General features: G+C 42.1%; 1 protein-coding gene across 3 annotated transcripts in view; it reads left to right on the top strand.

The window, feature by feature from the left end:
* Nucleotides 1–16,922, top strand: part of OSGEPL1 (O-sialoglycoprotein endopeptidase like 1) — a 158,163-nt gene that overhangs the window by 110,785 nt on the left and 30,456 nt on the right. For all 3 annotated transcript variants that reach the window (XM_069225906.1, XM_069225907.1, XM_069225908.1), the window contains exon 6: nucleotides 7,364–7,512. In XM_069225906.1, the coding sequence (XP_069082007.1) occupies nucleotides 7,364–7,512 (149 nt within the window). The remainder of the gene's footprint in view (nucleotides 1–7,363; nucleotides 7,513–16,922) is intronic.

The raw sequence follows: 16,922 nt of genomic DNA on the forward strand, positions 1-16,922 counted from the left end.
AGATTTCTTTTCATATTCCTTTATTTAAAATGTTCAGGGCTTGTTGAAATCCAGTTTACAATTCTCATTTTAATTTTTAGGAAACTCCAGCCCACACAGGTTTCGGGGTCATCCCTTTTCTCAAGGCAAAAAAACTTTTCGTACGGTAATGACAAGAGTTCAAATGGCAAATATATCTCAATTTTTGCCAACTAGTCCTGAGTCCCCCACTTAAATTTGTATTAAGAATCCATGACTTTCCCCATCCAGACATCAGTAAATAATGCCGGGTTCAGGTGCCACCTTATTGGATAAGATGACACCGAAGAGTTTCAAGCAAGTCCTCCAACTACAGAGATCAGCATTGCTACTGCTGGTTAGGCTTGAGTTCTCGCTGTTGAAGGAGCCCGTCACCAGGCCCAGGGTATTCAAAAAATGTTGTCACAAGCTGAAATATGCTGCTAAGGAGTGCAAAATTGTCTAGCTATAGCGTCAAGAATTCTAGATCCTATTAAGGACACGGAGGCGAGGATTATGCCTCTCTTTTTTCTCTGTTTATTCCACAGCAGCCAATCAAATTAAAGTTTTAACAAACACTACATTTCCCATAAATATATTTATACATGTGATCAACCATAGAGCTCCTCTCCTATAAAACCTCCTTACAACCCCCATCTTTCTCTTTCTATGCTCAAATATATGAAACAGTCTCATAACAGGAATAGTCCAAGCCCTGCAACGACAGGACCCAATCCAACTAGAAACATCCACAGCCCCAAATGGAGCTCAACCTGACACTGAGGAATCCCAATTGTAAATCCCAAACTCAGTCATGGACCCGGAAATCCTCCTTCTCAGGAAGTCATTAACAGGCGTCAAGTAGCCAGAGTGTTAGATCCTAGTGAATACAAGAAACTAGTAAGCCCACCTTTGGTAAACATTACTACAGGAGGGTAATTTCAGAAAGAAAATTCTTGATAATACTTGTACATTGAAATTACAAGAAGAACATAGTGATAATTAATGTTCATCTGGGTGGAGTACTCCTCGCCTCGGTGTCCTTAATAGAATCTAAAATTATTGACGCAATAGCTAGACATTTTTGTATTCTGTGGCAGGACTGGAATCTTAGGATTATGCTAGTTTAAAGCTGATTAACCACATCTGATGCCACACTCATCAATTGGCTTATGATAAAACACTTCAAAATGTAGAATCAGAAGACCAATCCACCAGGGCCATTAAATCTTCCAAAGTAAACCAGTGGATAAAGCCTTAGAGGACATGGCTCCACGAACCGAATGCGCACCAAAGATGGCCACATCAATAAAAGCCTCACTTAACAGCCATTTAACCCAGCGGGCTAAAGTACCCGAAGAGACCGGGCGGAAATGTTTCTGCAGAGAAATAAGTAACTGTCCTGTCAAATCTTGTTTAAACTTGTGTACAATCTTCATAAGCTTTAATGCATTGCACTGCACACAATTGCTTATCATGAGGAAAAGCAGGATAAGAAATACAATGGGATGCACTCCTAGTACGTCTCGAAATGGAGAAAGACACCCCTGAGGGAGTACATACTCTACCTGTAATGTCTAGGGCTCTCACATCTGATATGCACCTGCAGGAAAGTAGGCATAAAAGCATTGTCAACTTTGCAGAAAGTTGCTTACGAGATAAATTCTCATTGCAAGGCTATGACCTAATAAATCTCAAAACCACATTTACATCCCATAACACCCGAATACTTGGGCTGAGGAGGCTTCACCATTCAGATGCCCCTACGAAGATTACAGATTAATGGCTGTTCACCAACTGGTCTGCCTTGTACATGAGGATGTCCTGCAGAAATGGCAGAGCGAAAATTATTAACAGTTTTATAAGCCAAACCCTGGGTGGCCAGATATGAAACAAAATTTGCTACGACATGAATTTCTGTCCCCACAGGAGCTACACTCTGTTAACTTTCCAGTGTCTCTGGAATGTCTCCATCCCATGAGGACAGTAGACCCTGGGATATTAGGGGATGTGGAAGACCTAAGGGGTTGTGTTAGAAGGTCCTGGAAGAACGGAATCTGAACCAGAAGATCTCATGACAATGCCATTGCTGATGGGAATCTGGGCTGAGCCTTCCAACATGAGGTTACAAAGACCAAATCCGTTCCCTGTTGTTAAATTTTGGCAAGAATTTTTGGTATCTTACAAAAAGGGGGTAAAAGCATACAGGAGGTCCTGCGACCACGATTGAAGGAAAGCATTTGATCCTGCCGCTAGAGGATCCGGTCACCAGCTGAAAAACATTGGAATCTGGGCAAAAATGGCATAAATCCTTCACTATCTCCATTAGAGGCGAGATCTCATTCCCGCCAAACTGCTTATGTACCTGACTACAGAAACGTTGTCAATCTTGAGAAGAATGCAACACTGAGCCTTCTTGGGGGACAGGATTTGATCGCAAAAGCCCTGGCTAGGAGCTCCAGACAGTTGCTGTGATAGTGAAGTTCCTCCTGAGACCAACGGTCTCCTGTCCTACTGGAACAAAGTGTGCACCCCAGCCCCACCGTCTGGCATCTGACTCTATGATCACTTCCGAAACTGAGGCAAAGATTGCCCTCCCGATCCATGCACCCATCTGAGTCAGCCACCAGGAAATCTCTAACCTGGCCGCCTCCGAGATAATTTTTGCTCTGAATATCTCAGGCCCTTTTTTAGATGATGGATCTACAAACGCTGAAGGGCTCAATGATGTAGCGGACCCGAGAGCATCACTTGAATTGAGGGGGGCTAAGACCCTCAATGATATAGTCGGAGAGGCAAGGGCTCTCCTCAAATCTTTCTTGATAGAGCATCATTTGGACAACAGTAAAAGGAGTTGACCCTTGATAGAATCCACCCGGAAGCCTAAGAATTGTACATGCTGGGAGGGCAACGTGCTGGACTTCTCCTTGTTGATGATAAATACCAGCAATTGAATTGTCCAAGAGAGGTGGTAAATGACCGTCTCTCTGTGTTGGGCCATGTTTAGAATGCCGTCCAGGTAAATAATTAACCTTACCCAAATTTCCCTGAGATGTTGGACCACCCGTCATAACAGCTTGGTGAAGCAGCAAGGGACCAAGGACAGGCCGAAGGGAAAAGAAAAGTACTTGAAGCAACTAGACCCCCATTGAAACTGTAGGAATCTCCTGTGGGGAGAGTAAGTGGGAACTAAGAGGTAAGTGTCTTTTAGGTCAAGACACAATAACCAATCGCCTTCTCGTAAAAGGTCTTTGAGTAAGTGTATGCCCTCCATCTTGAAATGGCGATACACCATCCAAGAATTTAACTGCTTGAGATTGAGCACCAAGCGAGACCCCACGCCTTTCTTTTGTACCAAGAATATGGTGCTTAGAAAACATAGAGGGTGAGGCAGAACCTCTAAGATGGCTCACTTCCGAAGAAGCAACTGAATCTCCTCCTCTATGAAAGTGAGCTCTGAGAGGGAAAAATGGAGAGGGAAGGGAAGGAACGTTTGGACAGGGGGAAATTAAACTCTAGATGCAACACCTGCACAGTTTGTAATACCTACGGGTCTTGAGTAATAAGTGCCCATTTGTCCAGAAAGAAACTTATTCTTCCCCCAAAATAACCTCTGAAGATGGAAGTATTCTCACCTGTAATGTTAGTGTTGTTAGGGTTCCTTCTGGATAACCTCCTATGGTGGCTCGCGAACTGCCTCCTCTGTAGTGACACGGGTTGAAGCTCAAGTTATTGGTAGCGCCCCTCTGCCTCTCTCTTGGGCAAATCGTGAAGTCTGGGAGAATCCACGGCCTGATGCCCAACCTCAGAAGCGCCCAGCCCTGGTAAAAAGGGCATTATTGAAAACTTTCTTGATTGGGATCTGTGCTTTTTCAAGAGCCACACATTTTGCGATGTATTTACTTAAATCTTGGACAAACTTGTCGCCGAACAACAGGCCATTGGCTAATGTACCTGCCATCGTGGAGGCCAGCTCCTCTAACCTAGGGTCTAGTCGCATGAGAAAGGATTGTCTTTGTTCTGTTGACATGGTGCAGTTCATATTACCCAGTAGTCATATAGCTGTCTGTGCTCATTCGAAAATGATCTCCGGATCAAGGGGGGAATTGGACTCCTTAGTCTGAACCGCTAAATCCAGGATTTGCGTTAGATGGCCAGAAAGGTCTAAAAGTGTATCCTGGCAACCCCGCCTGACGTGGTCCAGACCCTTCTTTGGATCCTTTGAAAAAAAATTCAGGAAGGTAGTCTTACTGGAGTCTAGCTCTGGAGCGTTCACTGCCTTCCCAAAGGAGGGTTGGGGGGCATTCTGACCCGACGGTACTCCAAACCTCCTTTTCAGAACCCTTGCGTTCTCAATCTTGCACATAGTGTGCCACCTCCACAGAAGGGACCCACTCTGTGAAGCGTGGATGAATGATGATTTCTGGGTCGAACAAGAGGTTATGACCACTCAACCCTAGAAGGTCGGAAGAGAGATAATGTGATTCACATGTATTTTTTTGAGGGGGGAATGGAATCTTTCTGAGTCCCCTGATCTGATGTCTCTGAATCCGAGGAGGAGGAAGGATCATAAGAGACCCCCTGTGAATGAGTCTTGAGTTGGACGGAGTCTGGAATGCCTTGGGGTATTAGATCCCCTTATTTATGGTCACGCAGCACTGAGGCTGCCATCTGTGCTAATATCTCTGCTGAATAGGATCCACCCGAACGCTGCTTCTGAGAGGGATCGGCATTATGGGGCACCATCTGTGGAATTAAGCTTATTTGGGTAAAATCACTCAGTAACTCCCGCCTGCCAAAATTAACCAGAGAATTGAGTAAATGGTTTAAGGGCCTTGATCGTGACCCATTTCACGGAATCCTGCATGTGGTGTCCCAGGGCTTCCACAAGTATCTCTTCCATTTGAGGTTCATATGGGCCCTCATTGTCACCATGATACTGATCATTCTCATCATCGGCGTGGTGCGCGATGGCTGTTAACCTGTGAGGGTTGAAGAGGTTCAAGGGGGGGAAAAACAACTCAGGAGCAAGTGTGTTATAAGGTATGGGTAGAACTCTGCTAATGTCAGCCAAAATCTGTTTTGGAGGGAGCCACCTGCTATTGCTGTGCCAAGTGTACAGAATATATCTGTAATTTCCCCTGGGCCAGGCTCTTATTATGAGTTTTAGCCCCTTCTGGCATTCAGGGACCAACAAACTTACCCGAATCACGCACTGCACGTCAAGCCGATTGGAAAGGAAAGACTGTTCGATTCAGCTCAGCGTGCATGCGTGAAGCAGCAATGGACAGAGGACTTGGTCCTCTAAGTAGACATGGAGCGACAAGGCTCCCTAGGTCCCGCTCCACTGGCTGATGTGCAGGAGACAAAAATAAATAAATAAATCAATACGATCCACGCAAGCACACGCTCGAAAAGAAAATACAATCCTCAGCACTTATAGCTTTTAGTAATAAAAATGAGCACTTAACCTATGGCTGCTGCAGCAGCAAAGAAAGAGGAAGATGGGGGGTTGTAAGGAGGTTTTATAGCATAGAAGCTCTATGGTTGATCACATGTATACATATGTATATGGGAAATTTAGTGTTTGTTATAACTTTAATTTGATTGGCTGCTGTGGAATAAACAGTGAAGAAAGAGAAACATAATCCGAAGCTTCCGGTCCTGCTATAGAATCATTAGCCCATTAGGTTTGGTCTGAAGTTCGCTTCCAAAGAGGGAAGGGTGGCTATAAAAAGTATCTTGAGGACGGCATCAAAAAACACAGCTTGAATGAGCTGTGGCAGTTAGACACAAGTGAGCAAATGTTCAAGAAAATGTCAGGCTGCAGAGCCAGGTAGAGGATAAAAGAATACCGGCCAAGCAAGTGCTCGGATGGCAGGTGTTAAGCACCTGTGATGAACAAAAGGACCAGCCTTTCCTTGACGCGGATTACTCTCCCTGTGCTTCCCACCCTAGACTTAAGGCCAAAACGGCAGGAGCAAGGGCGACAGGGGGACACAAAGTGGAGGGTATGGCATCAGTGAAATGAAACGCTGCTGCATTTCCTTCAAATCTGTCCTTGTTTAGGCCCACAGTGGAGGATTATGTTATGAAGTGAATTTAAGACACTAGGAATCAGGATGTGCAGATCAGCAGCAATTGAATTGTTAAACCCATCGAACATTATGCTCAATATTTGGCTGATGCAGTGTATGGACATTTTTAAGAAACTGGTGAAATTCTAAGACTCCGCATTGGGCACGCTTGAGGCTGGAGCCATTGGAAAGGGGTGTTTACTGATGCATTGATGGTTTAAAAGGGGTGTAGTAGGAACAATGCGTTAACCCCCATCCTGCCTTGTTGAGTACCTTGTTTATATGCAGGTCTTATATATGCACCTCAGCACTTTACACATAGTGGTTATCCTGCCTTGTTTAGGATAAGAGGGTAGGCTGCTAGGAGTACAGGAAAGTATACCAGTATTTTAATCCGCTGTCTCGCCTGGTTGAGGTCCTGGTCTATGCAGGTTAGGTAGCATGTACTTGAACACCTTACGCATAGGGATCCTCACTGGACAGTAACAAGGTCTGCCCCTTCTAAAGTGACATTATAGACCAAGTGCAACACTCCATGGTTCTTGGTAAACAACCTGTGCACTTTGCAGCCTTAGGTATCTGCCTCCAGCTGGTGCCCTGGGCAGGGGCTTGTCGGCCCTATTCAGGCTAAAGGTGGGCTGCTAGGGGTGTAGTAGGTTTAACAGGGACCTGTTGAGTACCCTGTTTTTAGGCAGGTTTTATATATGCACTTCACCACTTTACATACAGTGGTTATCCTGCCTTGTTTAGGTTGAGGGTGAGCTTCTAGGGGCACAGCCAATCATAACAATGTTTTAATCCACTAACTCGCCAGTTTGACGTCCTGGTCTATGCAGATTAGTCAGCATGTACTTGAGCACCTTATGTATAGTGGTCCCCAGTGGACAATACCAAGGTCAGCCCCTTTTAGTGACACCTTAAACCAAATTGGGACATAACACTCTGTGGTTCTACGTAAACAATCTGTGCACTTTGCCACCTTGTGTCTATGCCTCCAACTGGTGCCTTGGGGCCACTGAGACTGGTTTCCTTAACAACATGTATTTTACCCTCTGTTTAGGGCTATTGAGACTGCCATCCCGTGACAACATAGGTTATGGCAGGAAATGTGTAGTGCATTAGGTTCCCCAGGTTATGTGCTTAGGGGAGGTTTTCCTTTATTAAGGTATTTTATTATTTTTACATTTACCCCTTTTAATAATTATTTGAAGGCATATCAAATTTATGTTTTGTCACGTTTATGGTTTTTATTAAAAAATAAACTATTCTTCTTCTTCTTGTCTATGCAGGCCTGAAGGAGGGGCAGATTGTCTCCTGTGCGGCCGACATTGCTGCTGCGGTCCAGCACACAGTAGCACTCCACATATTTAAACGCACCCACCGGGCCATCCTCTTCTGCCAACGGGAAGGCCTTCTACCTGAAAGAGATGCTTTCTTGGTAAGTTAGTTTAGTGTTTTGACTAACACAATTACAATACAAAGTCGAAGTTTGGAATTCAATCATACTCAGCTACCAGAGATTGGGACCTCTAGCCTTAAAGATGGTGTACTGCCAGCACTAGATCTGCAACCGTGGTGTCACTTTAATAAGTCCTCTTAAGGTACATGCCTGCCTTAAAAATTATGATTCCTGCACCCAAGCTAGGCTGCAAAATGAAATAAGGGGAAAATACCCTATATAACTTTTATTCATTCTGTTGGATGCATTTCATTCATGTTATCAAAACATTGTGGCCAAATATTGAAAAGCAAAATATCGAGACTGTGAGTGCATAAAGGTGTAATTTTAGATTTACTATTAACTCCTCTTCTGCATACCTTCAAAAGCTGTTCAAGTCATATAGTGATTGACTGGCCTTGCATTATTACCTCATATGGATCTGAGTTCTTGAGAGCAACCTGCCATTGCCAAGTAAATTTTCTTTTTTCGAAAACAAGCTTTCTAACCAGCACACACTGAACATTCCATTAACTGTTTTCATAAATCATTGATTAATATTCTCGAAAATGATTACAACAAAATATAATACATGGCAGCCTGCAATTAATGTATACAAAAATGTCTTTACCTATTACAGTCTAGTTGCTGTTGCACTAGTCACTATATTAAGAAGCTAAAATCTCTGCTCAGTTTAACTTATTACATGTGAATAATGACATCACAATTCCTGCGACAAAAAAACAAGGGAGCACGTAAATAAGCAGGGACCTTGGGTAGGGTAACTCAAAAGGAACAATGGCCTCTGAATTAAATAAGATGAACGTACTAATCATAGAGTTGCAATGAAATCTATGAAAACAGGTGAATAAATTGTTACAAAATTGGTATTTGCATTTCTTAAATAGACAAATAACGTGGGAAACCGAAAGCATTAAAAGCAACCTTCCTCGGACAAGTTCATTGTGGCATGACAGAAATACAGAAAAAGTCACATACATATGTTGCCCATGCTTGTACATGTTAACTTAGTTACAACACTGTGAGTCACGGAACGTAAGTCGACGAAGTTTTGATCCCACAATTAGTACCAGGATTATCATCAGAACATGTTATGTTATCTGTTAATATTCTTAAGCAAGCTGTAGAGTAAAGTCTTTTTAGTACCATCATGCAAAGTTGGACATCTGGCCGACACAACTTTCTGTTGTATGTTCTAAGAAGAAGTAGTCTTTTCAAAATTAGGGACCAAGGGTACATAAAATAGATTTCCAAAAAGTGGTCACAAACTGCGCACTGACTTATTGCAAATCCAGTGAGATTTTGAAAATGGACCTATGTACTATTACGTCAGTTTTCAGATTCGGAGCAGGTGTCAAAAAGGTTGAATCAGCAATACCCAACTCCTAGACAAACTCTTTTTTGATGACTTTTGCAAAGGGGAAGAGGTGCCACGTGGACTCCTTCCCCTTTTCAGATGGGTTACATCCTCTTTTGAGATGTTAGTAACTTATCAATGATTTGCGACCAAAATTGCATTTGCAGACCATTGAAACATAGCATGGCGAATCTAAGTTGGAAGAGTTGCCCTAACCAAGCCTTTCCAAATTGTGATTCGTTATGCCTTTCTAAACTCTTCTTGCGATTCAGTATCACTAAGCCATTTAGCAGTTTCCAATCCAGTGATTAGGCGAATCACAGATTTTGTGACTGCTAAACAGCTTTGTATACCTAGTCCTACTGCCATAATCTAATAGCATAGTCAAATTAACTTTTTCGGCTCATTCTTGTTTGGATCTTTACTTTTAAAGTAATCCGCTTTCCACTGACTTCCTCCACGCAGTTAGTTCTATGTTTGAATGTATTCACAAAGTTTAATCTAAAAGTTGGCTGTTCTGTTTTACATCAATAGTCATTGATTTTTGAAGAGTTTCAGAAACGTTGATAACTACATGCCTCATTTATTGTTATTCTAAAGAACTCAGACTTGCAGAATAAAATGAAGTAAAAGGACATCATGACACTCTTTGCTAATTGTTTATTCTGAGACTTTCAATAACTGTGAAATAATATTATAAAAGCTGAGCACACAGAGTGATGCATTAGATGGCACCTTCACGCAAGATGACAATGGGGCAGAGAATGCAGAACCTTGGCATTGATTATACCTGAAGGTTACTGGGAAGGGTGAAACTTAACCTTCGCTCACTGAACTTATAAGTGCAGCGACCTCAGATGACAGAAATTGCACGCCTTGCTTTTTTATTGAACAAAAGTCCCATTGTTCAAACTGGTATGCGGGTAGAAACCATTTCTGAAATTAGAAATAGGTTTTTATGTTCTGCTGTGCTACAATTGCCCTAGCAGAATGCAGGTAGAATTGCTATACATATTTAACAGCAATTATGTTGGAATTCTTCCTTTTATTTCTGCTTTTGGTAAACGTTGCTGCCATTTATTTGTTTTTATTGTGTGCACTAGAACAGGGTTTTGATTTTAAAATAAATCTTAAAAATGTATTCCTAATGTTATTGAGTATGTTATTCCTTATTGAAAGAAAGGCTTGGGGTTCACACATCTCATTCAAATATTGCTCCGTGGATTCTGGAGTGGTTGAAACACAATTGGCTTTCTGTCTTGATTTGGCACATTGAATGAGTCCTTACTGCCAGGGAGGTCTAGAAAATCAGACTCTGCTTTCTAGGGAAATCTTAAGAAAGTATCAGTTTCAAGGGCCCTGATGTAAGCATTGATAATTGTTCCCTGTGCCCCTATTGAGTAGGTCAACTGATATACTTAAGGTCCAGAGGGCCCCCTCGCACCGCTGTGCCACCAGTTACACACTTGGCACTTAAGTCCCATTCGTTTTAGTCCAATTACTTTTTGGACTTTCAGAACTTTCATTATGAAAATTCACTTCTAGACATGTTTGAACTTTTCAGTGTTATGACATTGGCTGCTCGAAAGCTGTGGGATGATTAGTACCAAACTTTTGTTTAATGTTAAGGAAAGTGAATTAAGATAGGTCACAACATTTTAGGGGAGTGTTAATTTAAAATTTCTCTGTGATGTTTTGCTAAAGTGACAAGATTTACACTTTGCAATGATTGCAAGGATTTATGTTTTCCCAGTACTTTGCCTGCATGAGAAAAGTCCCGCTAAAAAGGTTTGCTTCACAGTTTCACACAGCAACAATTTTGTGAGAGAATTCACCTGCTAAAAGTGATTCATTTGCTGGATTGATTGCTGCAAATAAAATTTCACAACCTATGCAAATCATGAAGTTTGTGGTGAGAAATCTTCACAACCTTGCAATAATGCACTGTACCGTATACATTATCTATGATCAGTAATACCCCTTCCTCTTGTAGATGTTTGATTTTCACACTAGAATTAAGAGCCATTCAGAAGCTACAGCCAGTGAATTAAGGTGGCCGAGTCTTGTTTTGTCACAAAACCTCCAAAGATTAAATTTGGCCAGGAGAACTGATTTCGCTCAGCTGCTTGCATGTCAGAAAATACCCGACTGGCATCCCGTTTATTCCCAGACTAACATGGTGCAGATGGAAGATTGTCAGTTGGGGGATGGTGCGTAAAGGAATGTGTAGGGCTGCAGCAGTTAGTGGCTGTGGCACAATAAGAGGTTTAACTGTCCTTAGGGGCTGGGTCACTATCAGAGCACAATTGTGCTAGGGTTTTTCTGCCTTTAGGTGTTGGGCCACTGAACGTTTGACAAGGCTTTGGCATCTTCCAGAACATCTGGGCTATATAAGAGTCCAAGCGAGGAAACACAGTTCCTTGGCAATGTTAGATCTGTTGTAGGGCTACCCCGTCACCTTGTTTGCTCATTCTTTGAGTTACATTTACTGTTATGTTTCTGCTGGGTTTCAGTAGGGTTAGGCTGTTTCTAGAGATACTTTATGAACTGTATGCCATAGCTATTTACTCGCTATCTCTATTTATTGTTTCAAGTTAAGACCTTGGTGGCTGGAGTGGTCAATTATTCTACATGTGATTTGTGTTTCTCTAAAGTTTCCCCATTCAGTATTACCTGAATTTTAAGAACCTAACAAAAGGGACTGTCTGTTTAGAGAATTCCCCCCAATCGGAAGCACACTTATACCTGCGACCCCTTAATCACCACTACCCTTCTCATGTTTTACCCTTATGAGACGCCCAGTTAGTGCTTCACCACTATAAAAGTGTAGTCATTGGAAGACATGGGATTGATATCTGGAATCCACTTTGTCTATCCTTTTCTGGCTACTAAGAGCATAGGGGTGTCATATGGAACTGCAAAGATTTGGTGCAGGATAAGCAAAGGCAAACATACATGTGGCACCCAACATACATGGGCAGCTGGCCTATGGCATGCTTCTCATTCCGTTTTTACTTGGATATGTCAGAGACAAGAGCATATTGCTATTGTGTGTCATACAACAGGATGCTATCTGTGACATAGCTCCTTCTTTACTGTGTGTTGTATCACTTCTATGACTGGACTCCTTCTGTGACTAAATGATTGTCACTGAACACCTGGCTTGCTGTCAAATATTTGTTTCTCTTATGCGTTCTCAGTTCATTGACACTTGCACAGACTTCCGCTGGAGGATTCAGGCCTTCTGGCAGGGCATGTCATCCCAGTCATCTGAGATCCTGTGACTCTTCATCTGGCCAAGCCTGTGGCTAGTTGGTCTTCCGATCATGGTGTGAATGAACTGTGTCTGGCCTTTCCTACACCTCCATTATCCTGGGGAGATTTAAGAAAGCCCTAGACAGGGCACCCACCCTCCATTACTCACCTGCTCCTTGAGGTCTTGGTGTTCAACACAGGCAGCCATGTACGGGCCAGACTAGCCTCTCATGATGTACAGTGGCCCCTAACAATCTAGCTTCCTAAACTCTGCATGAAAGAGTGTAAAGAAAGCTGAAATTATTGAAATCTAGAATTTACCTCTCCTGATCGGAGAACTGTACAGGCTAATAATACACTTAGGCCCATATTTATACTTTTTTAACGCAGCATTTGCGTCATTTCTTGACGCAAAAGCGGCGCAAACTTGCAAAATACAATTGTATTTTGTAAGTTTGCGCCGTTTTTGCGTCAAAATGCGGCGCTAAAAAAGTATAAATATGGGCTTAATATTTCAGGTGTCTACGTGGCATTTAATTTTAACACTTCAGCATATTTATGAACAGATCAAGTAAACTATGTCCTGTGGTGTATAAGTGCTTCTTTCAATACTGTGAAAAGGTGGGAGACGCATCCTTAATTATGCTTATTTATCATCTGATCTGTGAACAAGCAATGATGCTAATAATGACAAATAACATTCCTGGATCACTTCTCATTCCTGGTCCCCTACAATATTAAAGAAAATTCACAGAGACCAAATCTGTGCCATAGCAAATTGTTGATTATTGACAGAGCAGTAAACAACAAATCACTATCATCCAGAGAATTTCTCAATGATTTTAAAAACTCTTACATCAAACCAATCCCTGAAGAAGCAAGAATTAGACCCTAATGACTTAACCAATTGGAGACCTGTATCGAAGGAATGATGCATAGAATCAACTTCTGGCTTAAAAGAATCAACAATTTCAATTATTTTATTGGAACCACTTCCTCAGCTTATAAACCTTAAATTCACCATTTACAATTATGCTGCACCCAGACTATTCTTAAACTGGAAAGGCCAAGATTATTCTTAAACTGGAAAGGTCATCTGATCTTTAGATAGCAGGACTTACAAAATGCCTACAATCATCTAATAGAATGGTTGCTACAAAGCAATCTAAAACTAACCATCTCTAAAACTGAGATCTTTAAATCAAAACATGATCCATGGACAGGGATAAGAGAAAGGCTAGAGCAGAGAGTGAGAGAGAATGGATTGATGGAAAAATAGAGAGAAGGTAGAACGGCTAACTTGTACATTTTTTTAAGGATTGGTTTTGGTTCCTGGTACTACGGTCCTGCTTTCACACTTGCCCCTGAGGAGTAGTCCTTGTATTTCCCCTTTTCTCTAAAGAAATCCTGTCCCCTGAGCAACACTTGGAGTCAATACACCAACATACTTCAGTCACTGAAGTTTTAATATGTACTCTAATCTCAAAACTGGCCTTGCAATGCCTATCAAGGTTAGGCATCCAACTTCTGATCGAATCATATGGAACAAAGGTAGAACACCTTGACAGTAGACAAGAAAGCTCCATAACACAAAACAACCAGATGATGCTTTAAAGTGATTCAAACACATCTAGCTATAATACACCTTTCCCAGCTCTGACAAGTTGCTCATTTGCACTGTTGTTCTCTAGTGGGAGTTATTTTTTATATCTTTTTAGGTCTTGCCTGTAACAGTGCACTTGCTGTCGCCTGCAAGATTTATTGAAAACTAAAAAAAGGGGCTTAGGGACTGCCTGTTGCTTACCATTGGCTGGCTGCAACATCACTAATTTCCTTGCTTCTCATTGGTCTGCGTCTCCTGCTTTCACTCTCCCTTCCTGTTTGTCCATTTCATGGTGCATAGACCAAGTACAGCTTCCCATCCATGAACAGTATCCTTCCACTGGCCACATCTTTATGGGGGTACTTGTATGTATTCCATACAGAATGCTTTTAGCCATGTTGCACAGAAGTGTGGCTGCTGTGCAGTATGGCTGAAGTTTGTTTAAAAAAAAAAAGAAAAGAAAAACTATGACGTTGCCCTTTCAAGAGTGCTGTGACAAGGTCAGCGCTGGCCGCTTCATAGCACTTGTTTTCCCTACTTAAGTCCATGCAGCTGCTGTACAATGTGGCTAAAACACATTCACAAAGCCAGTTGCTCTCAAATAGGCATGACCTGTTGGGTTTCCCAATGCTTGTTATTAGAAGCAGTAATGACTTACTCCTTGCTCTCCTTTTGGAATACCTTTAATACGTAATTCATAATCACCCACTTAGAGCAGGTGTTCACCCGCACAAATGTCACATATCAAGCACATGCATTTGTAGGAATATTTATTGAACAGAAAAATATTATTTCATTTTTACTCAGAAAATGTGAATTAATTTACTTGTATAGCTTAACTACTGCTTATGTACTATGAAAATTTACATGAGCATTAATGTGTTATATTTTAGAGTAATTTAGATTTATTTTTTTGTATCTGCTTGAAACCCACAGCCTTACCATTTTTGCACTCTTAAAAGAATTATGAATGAGTTGCCATTTTATTATGCCTTGTTGTACACTTCAGCTGAGCCATTCTCGTAAATGTAGCCTCATTCTGAAGTTGGCATATTGAAGCGAGATTTCAGTACGTAATAGTTCCCTTTTTTTTTTTTTTTTTTTTAGCAATTCTGTATCATTAGAAGACCTTGGCACCTAATCAATAGTACCTGCCTAATGGGTGTCAACTATATCGCGTGCACTCACTTCTACTGATTCTAGCATTACATGCTCCAGCTGATCAAGGGAAATGCTCTGGTTCGTTGATTAGACCAGTACCTGGCTTTTTAGATTGCAGCCTAACAGACAGCACAGCTGTCTGGTTTGCTAAAGACATCTTGGGGACATTCAGAAAGCTCTCCTAGGAAGGCATTCTGCCTGTTGCTTGCCATTGACTTTGTGGTTTGTAACTCACATTTTCTTGCTTTGTATGTTGGATTTATTTTTTAGGCTATCCACCTTGAGTTTGTACCTTCCCTTGCCTAAACCGTAGTTACAGTATCCTTCAGAGTGCTCTCTTACTGTAAACACGCCTGTAAATCTTCTTCTTATCTTGTCACATTTGGTGTGCATTCAAACACTGTGGTCAAATGGCAGGCGCTATCTTCCAAGGGCACTTATTGGCGTTTCTTCCTCTGACTTCAAAGTGAGAGGGTTTATGTGTCAATCTTCTGGGATAGTCGGGTAGGTAAGAGTTTTTTTCTAGCAGACAACATTTAAATAGACTGTGTAGTGTAAGCATTTCAGAATATATCAGAATTGGGAACACAAATGAAGCAAATGTTTGGTTATTTCTGAAGTGTGATGGGAAACAATTTATTGTGATTAGAAAAAAAATCATTACACTAGGTAATGCTATTTCCACACATTTTTGTCTGTGCACTGTACAGTCATATTAGTAAAACTGTATTTTTGTGCAAATGTAAAGGTCAATTCAATTGAAAATCTGTTGTTTGTAGTGGCATTATGCTACCAAACCATGAATACTCTACTCTACGCCACTCCACTCTACACTGCACCACTCCACACAACAGCACTCTGTTCTGCAATACTCCACTTTAGACCACTCTATGCCACTGCACTCTGCACCACTCTACTCTACACCACTACACTGTGTGCCACGTCACTCTACGTCTCTCTACTCTAACCTGTACCACTCTACTCTATGCCTATACACTCTTTGCCACTCTAGTATACACCACAGCACTCTTCACCACTGTACCCTATTCCACTCCAGTTTAGGCCACACCAATTCACTGTGAATAACTCCACTCTACGCCACTGTACTTTATGCCACCCTGCAACACTGCACTCTACGCATTACACTCTGTGCAACAGCACTCCAGCCTGCACCACTCCACTCTACGCCACTTCATTCTACTCTGAAACAATCTACTCTATGCCACTCTACTCCACTCTGCACTACAGACCACTGCACTCCATGCCTTTCTACTCTTAACCACTGCACCCTACACAACTGCACTCTACGCCATTGCACTGTACTCTGCATCACTGTACTCTACGACACTGCTCTCTATGCCACTAATCCAATGCACCACAGCACTCTGACACTCTGACACTCTACTCTGCAACACTGCACACTGTGCTACTAAACTCTTTGAGGCACCACACCCTCTGCATCACTCAACTCTGTCACTCCAACCTGCGCCAATATAAGCCACTCTACTCTATGCCATTGCACTCTACTCTGTGCCACTATATTCTGTGCCACTGCACTCTAATGTACACTACTCTAATCTATGCCACTGCATTTTACAATGCTGCATTGTACGCTAATGCCACTCCCCTCTCTACCACTATACTCTGCAATACTCTGCACCACAGCACTCTACACCACTCTACTCTGTGCCATGCCAGTGTGTGCCACTCTATGCCACACCAGTGTATGCCACGCTATGTAACTCCACACTATGCCGCTCCACATTATGCCACTCCAGTACACGGCTTTCTTCGCCATTCCACTCTACAACACTGCATGCCACTCTTCTCTATTCAAGTAACTTTTAGCTATGCTGAACAGCAGCCACACTGGTGTACAATATGGCTAAAACACATTGGCACAGCCAATAGCTCTTGCATAGGCGAGACATATTGGCTTTACCAATGCTTGTTGAATGCTTGCTGGCTAGTTTTGCATTAAATGCGTGTTATTTTTCAGTGCATTGTCCAGAG

The sequence above is a fragment of the Pleurodeles waltl genome, chromosome 3_1 (assembly GCF_031143425.1).
Source record: "Pleurodeles waltl isolate 20211129_DDA chromosome 3_1, aPleWal1.hap1.20221129, whole genome shotgun sequence".
NCBI classification, from domain to species: Eukaryota; Metazoa; Chordata; class Amphibia; order Caudata; family Salamandridae; genus Pleurodeles; species Pleurodeles waltl.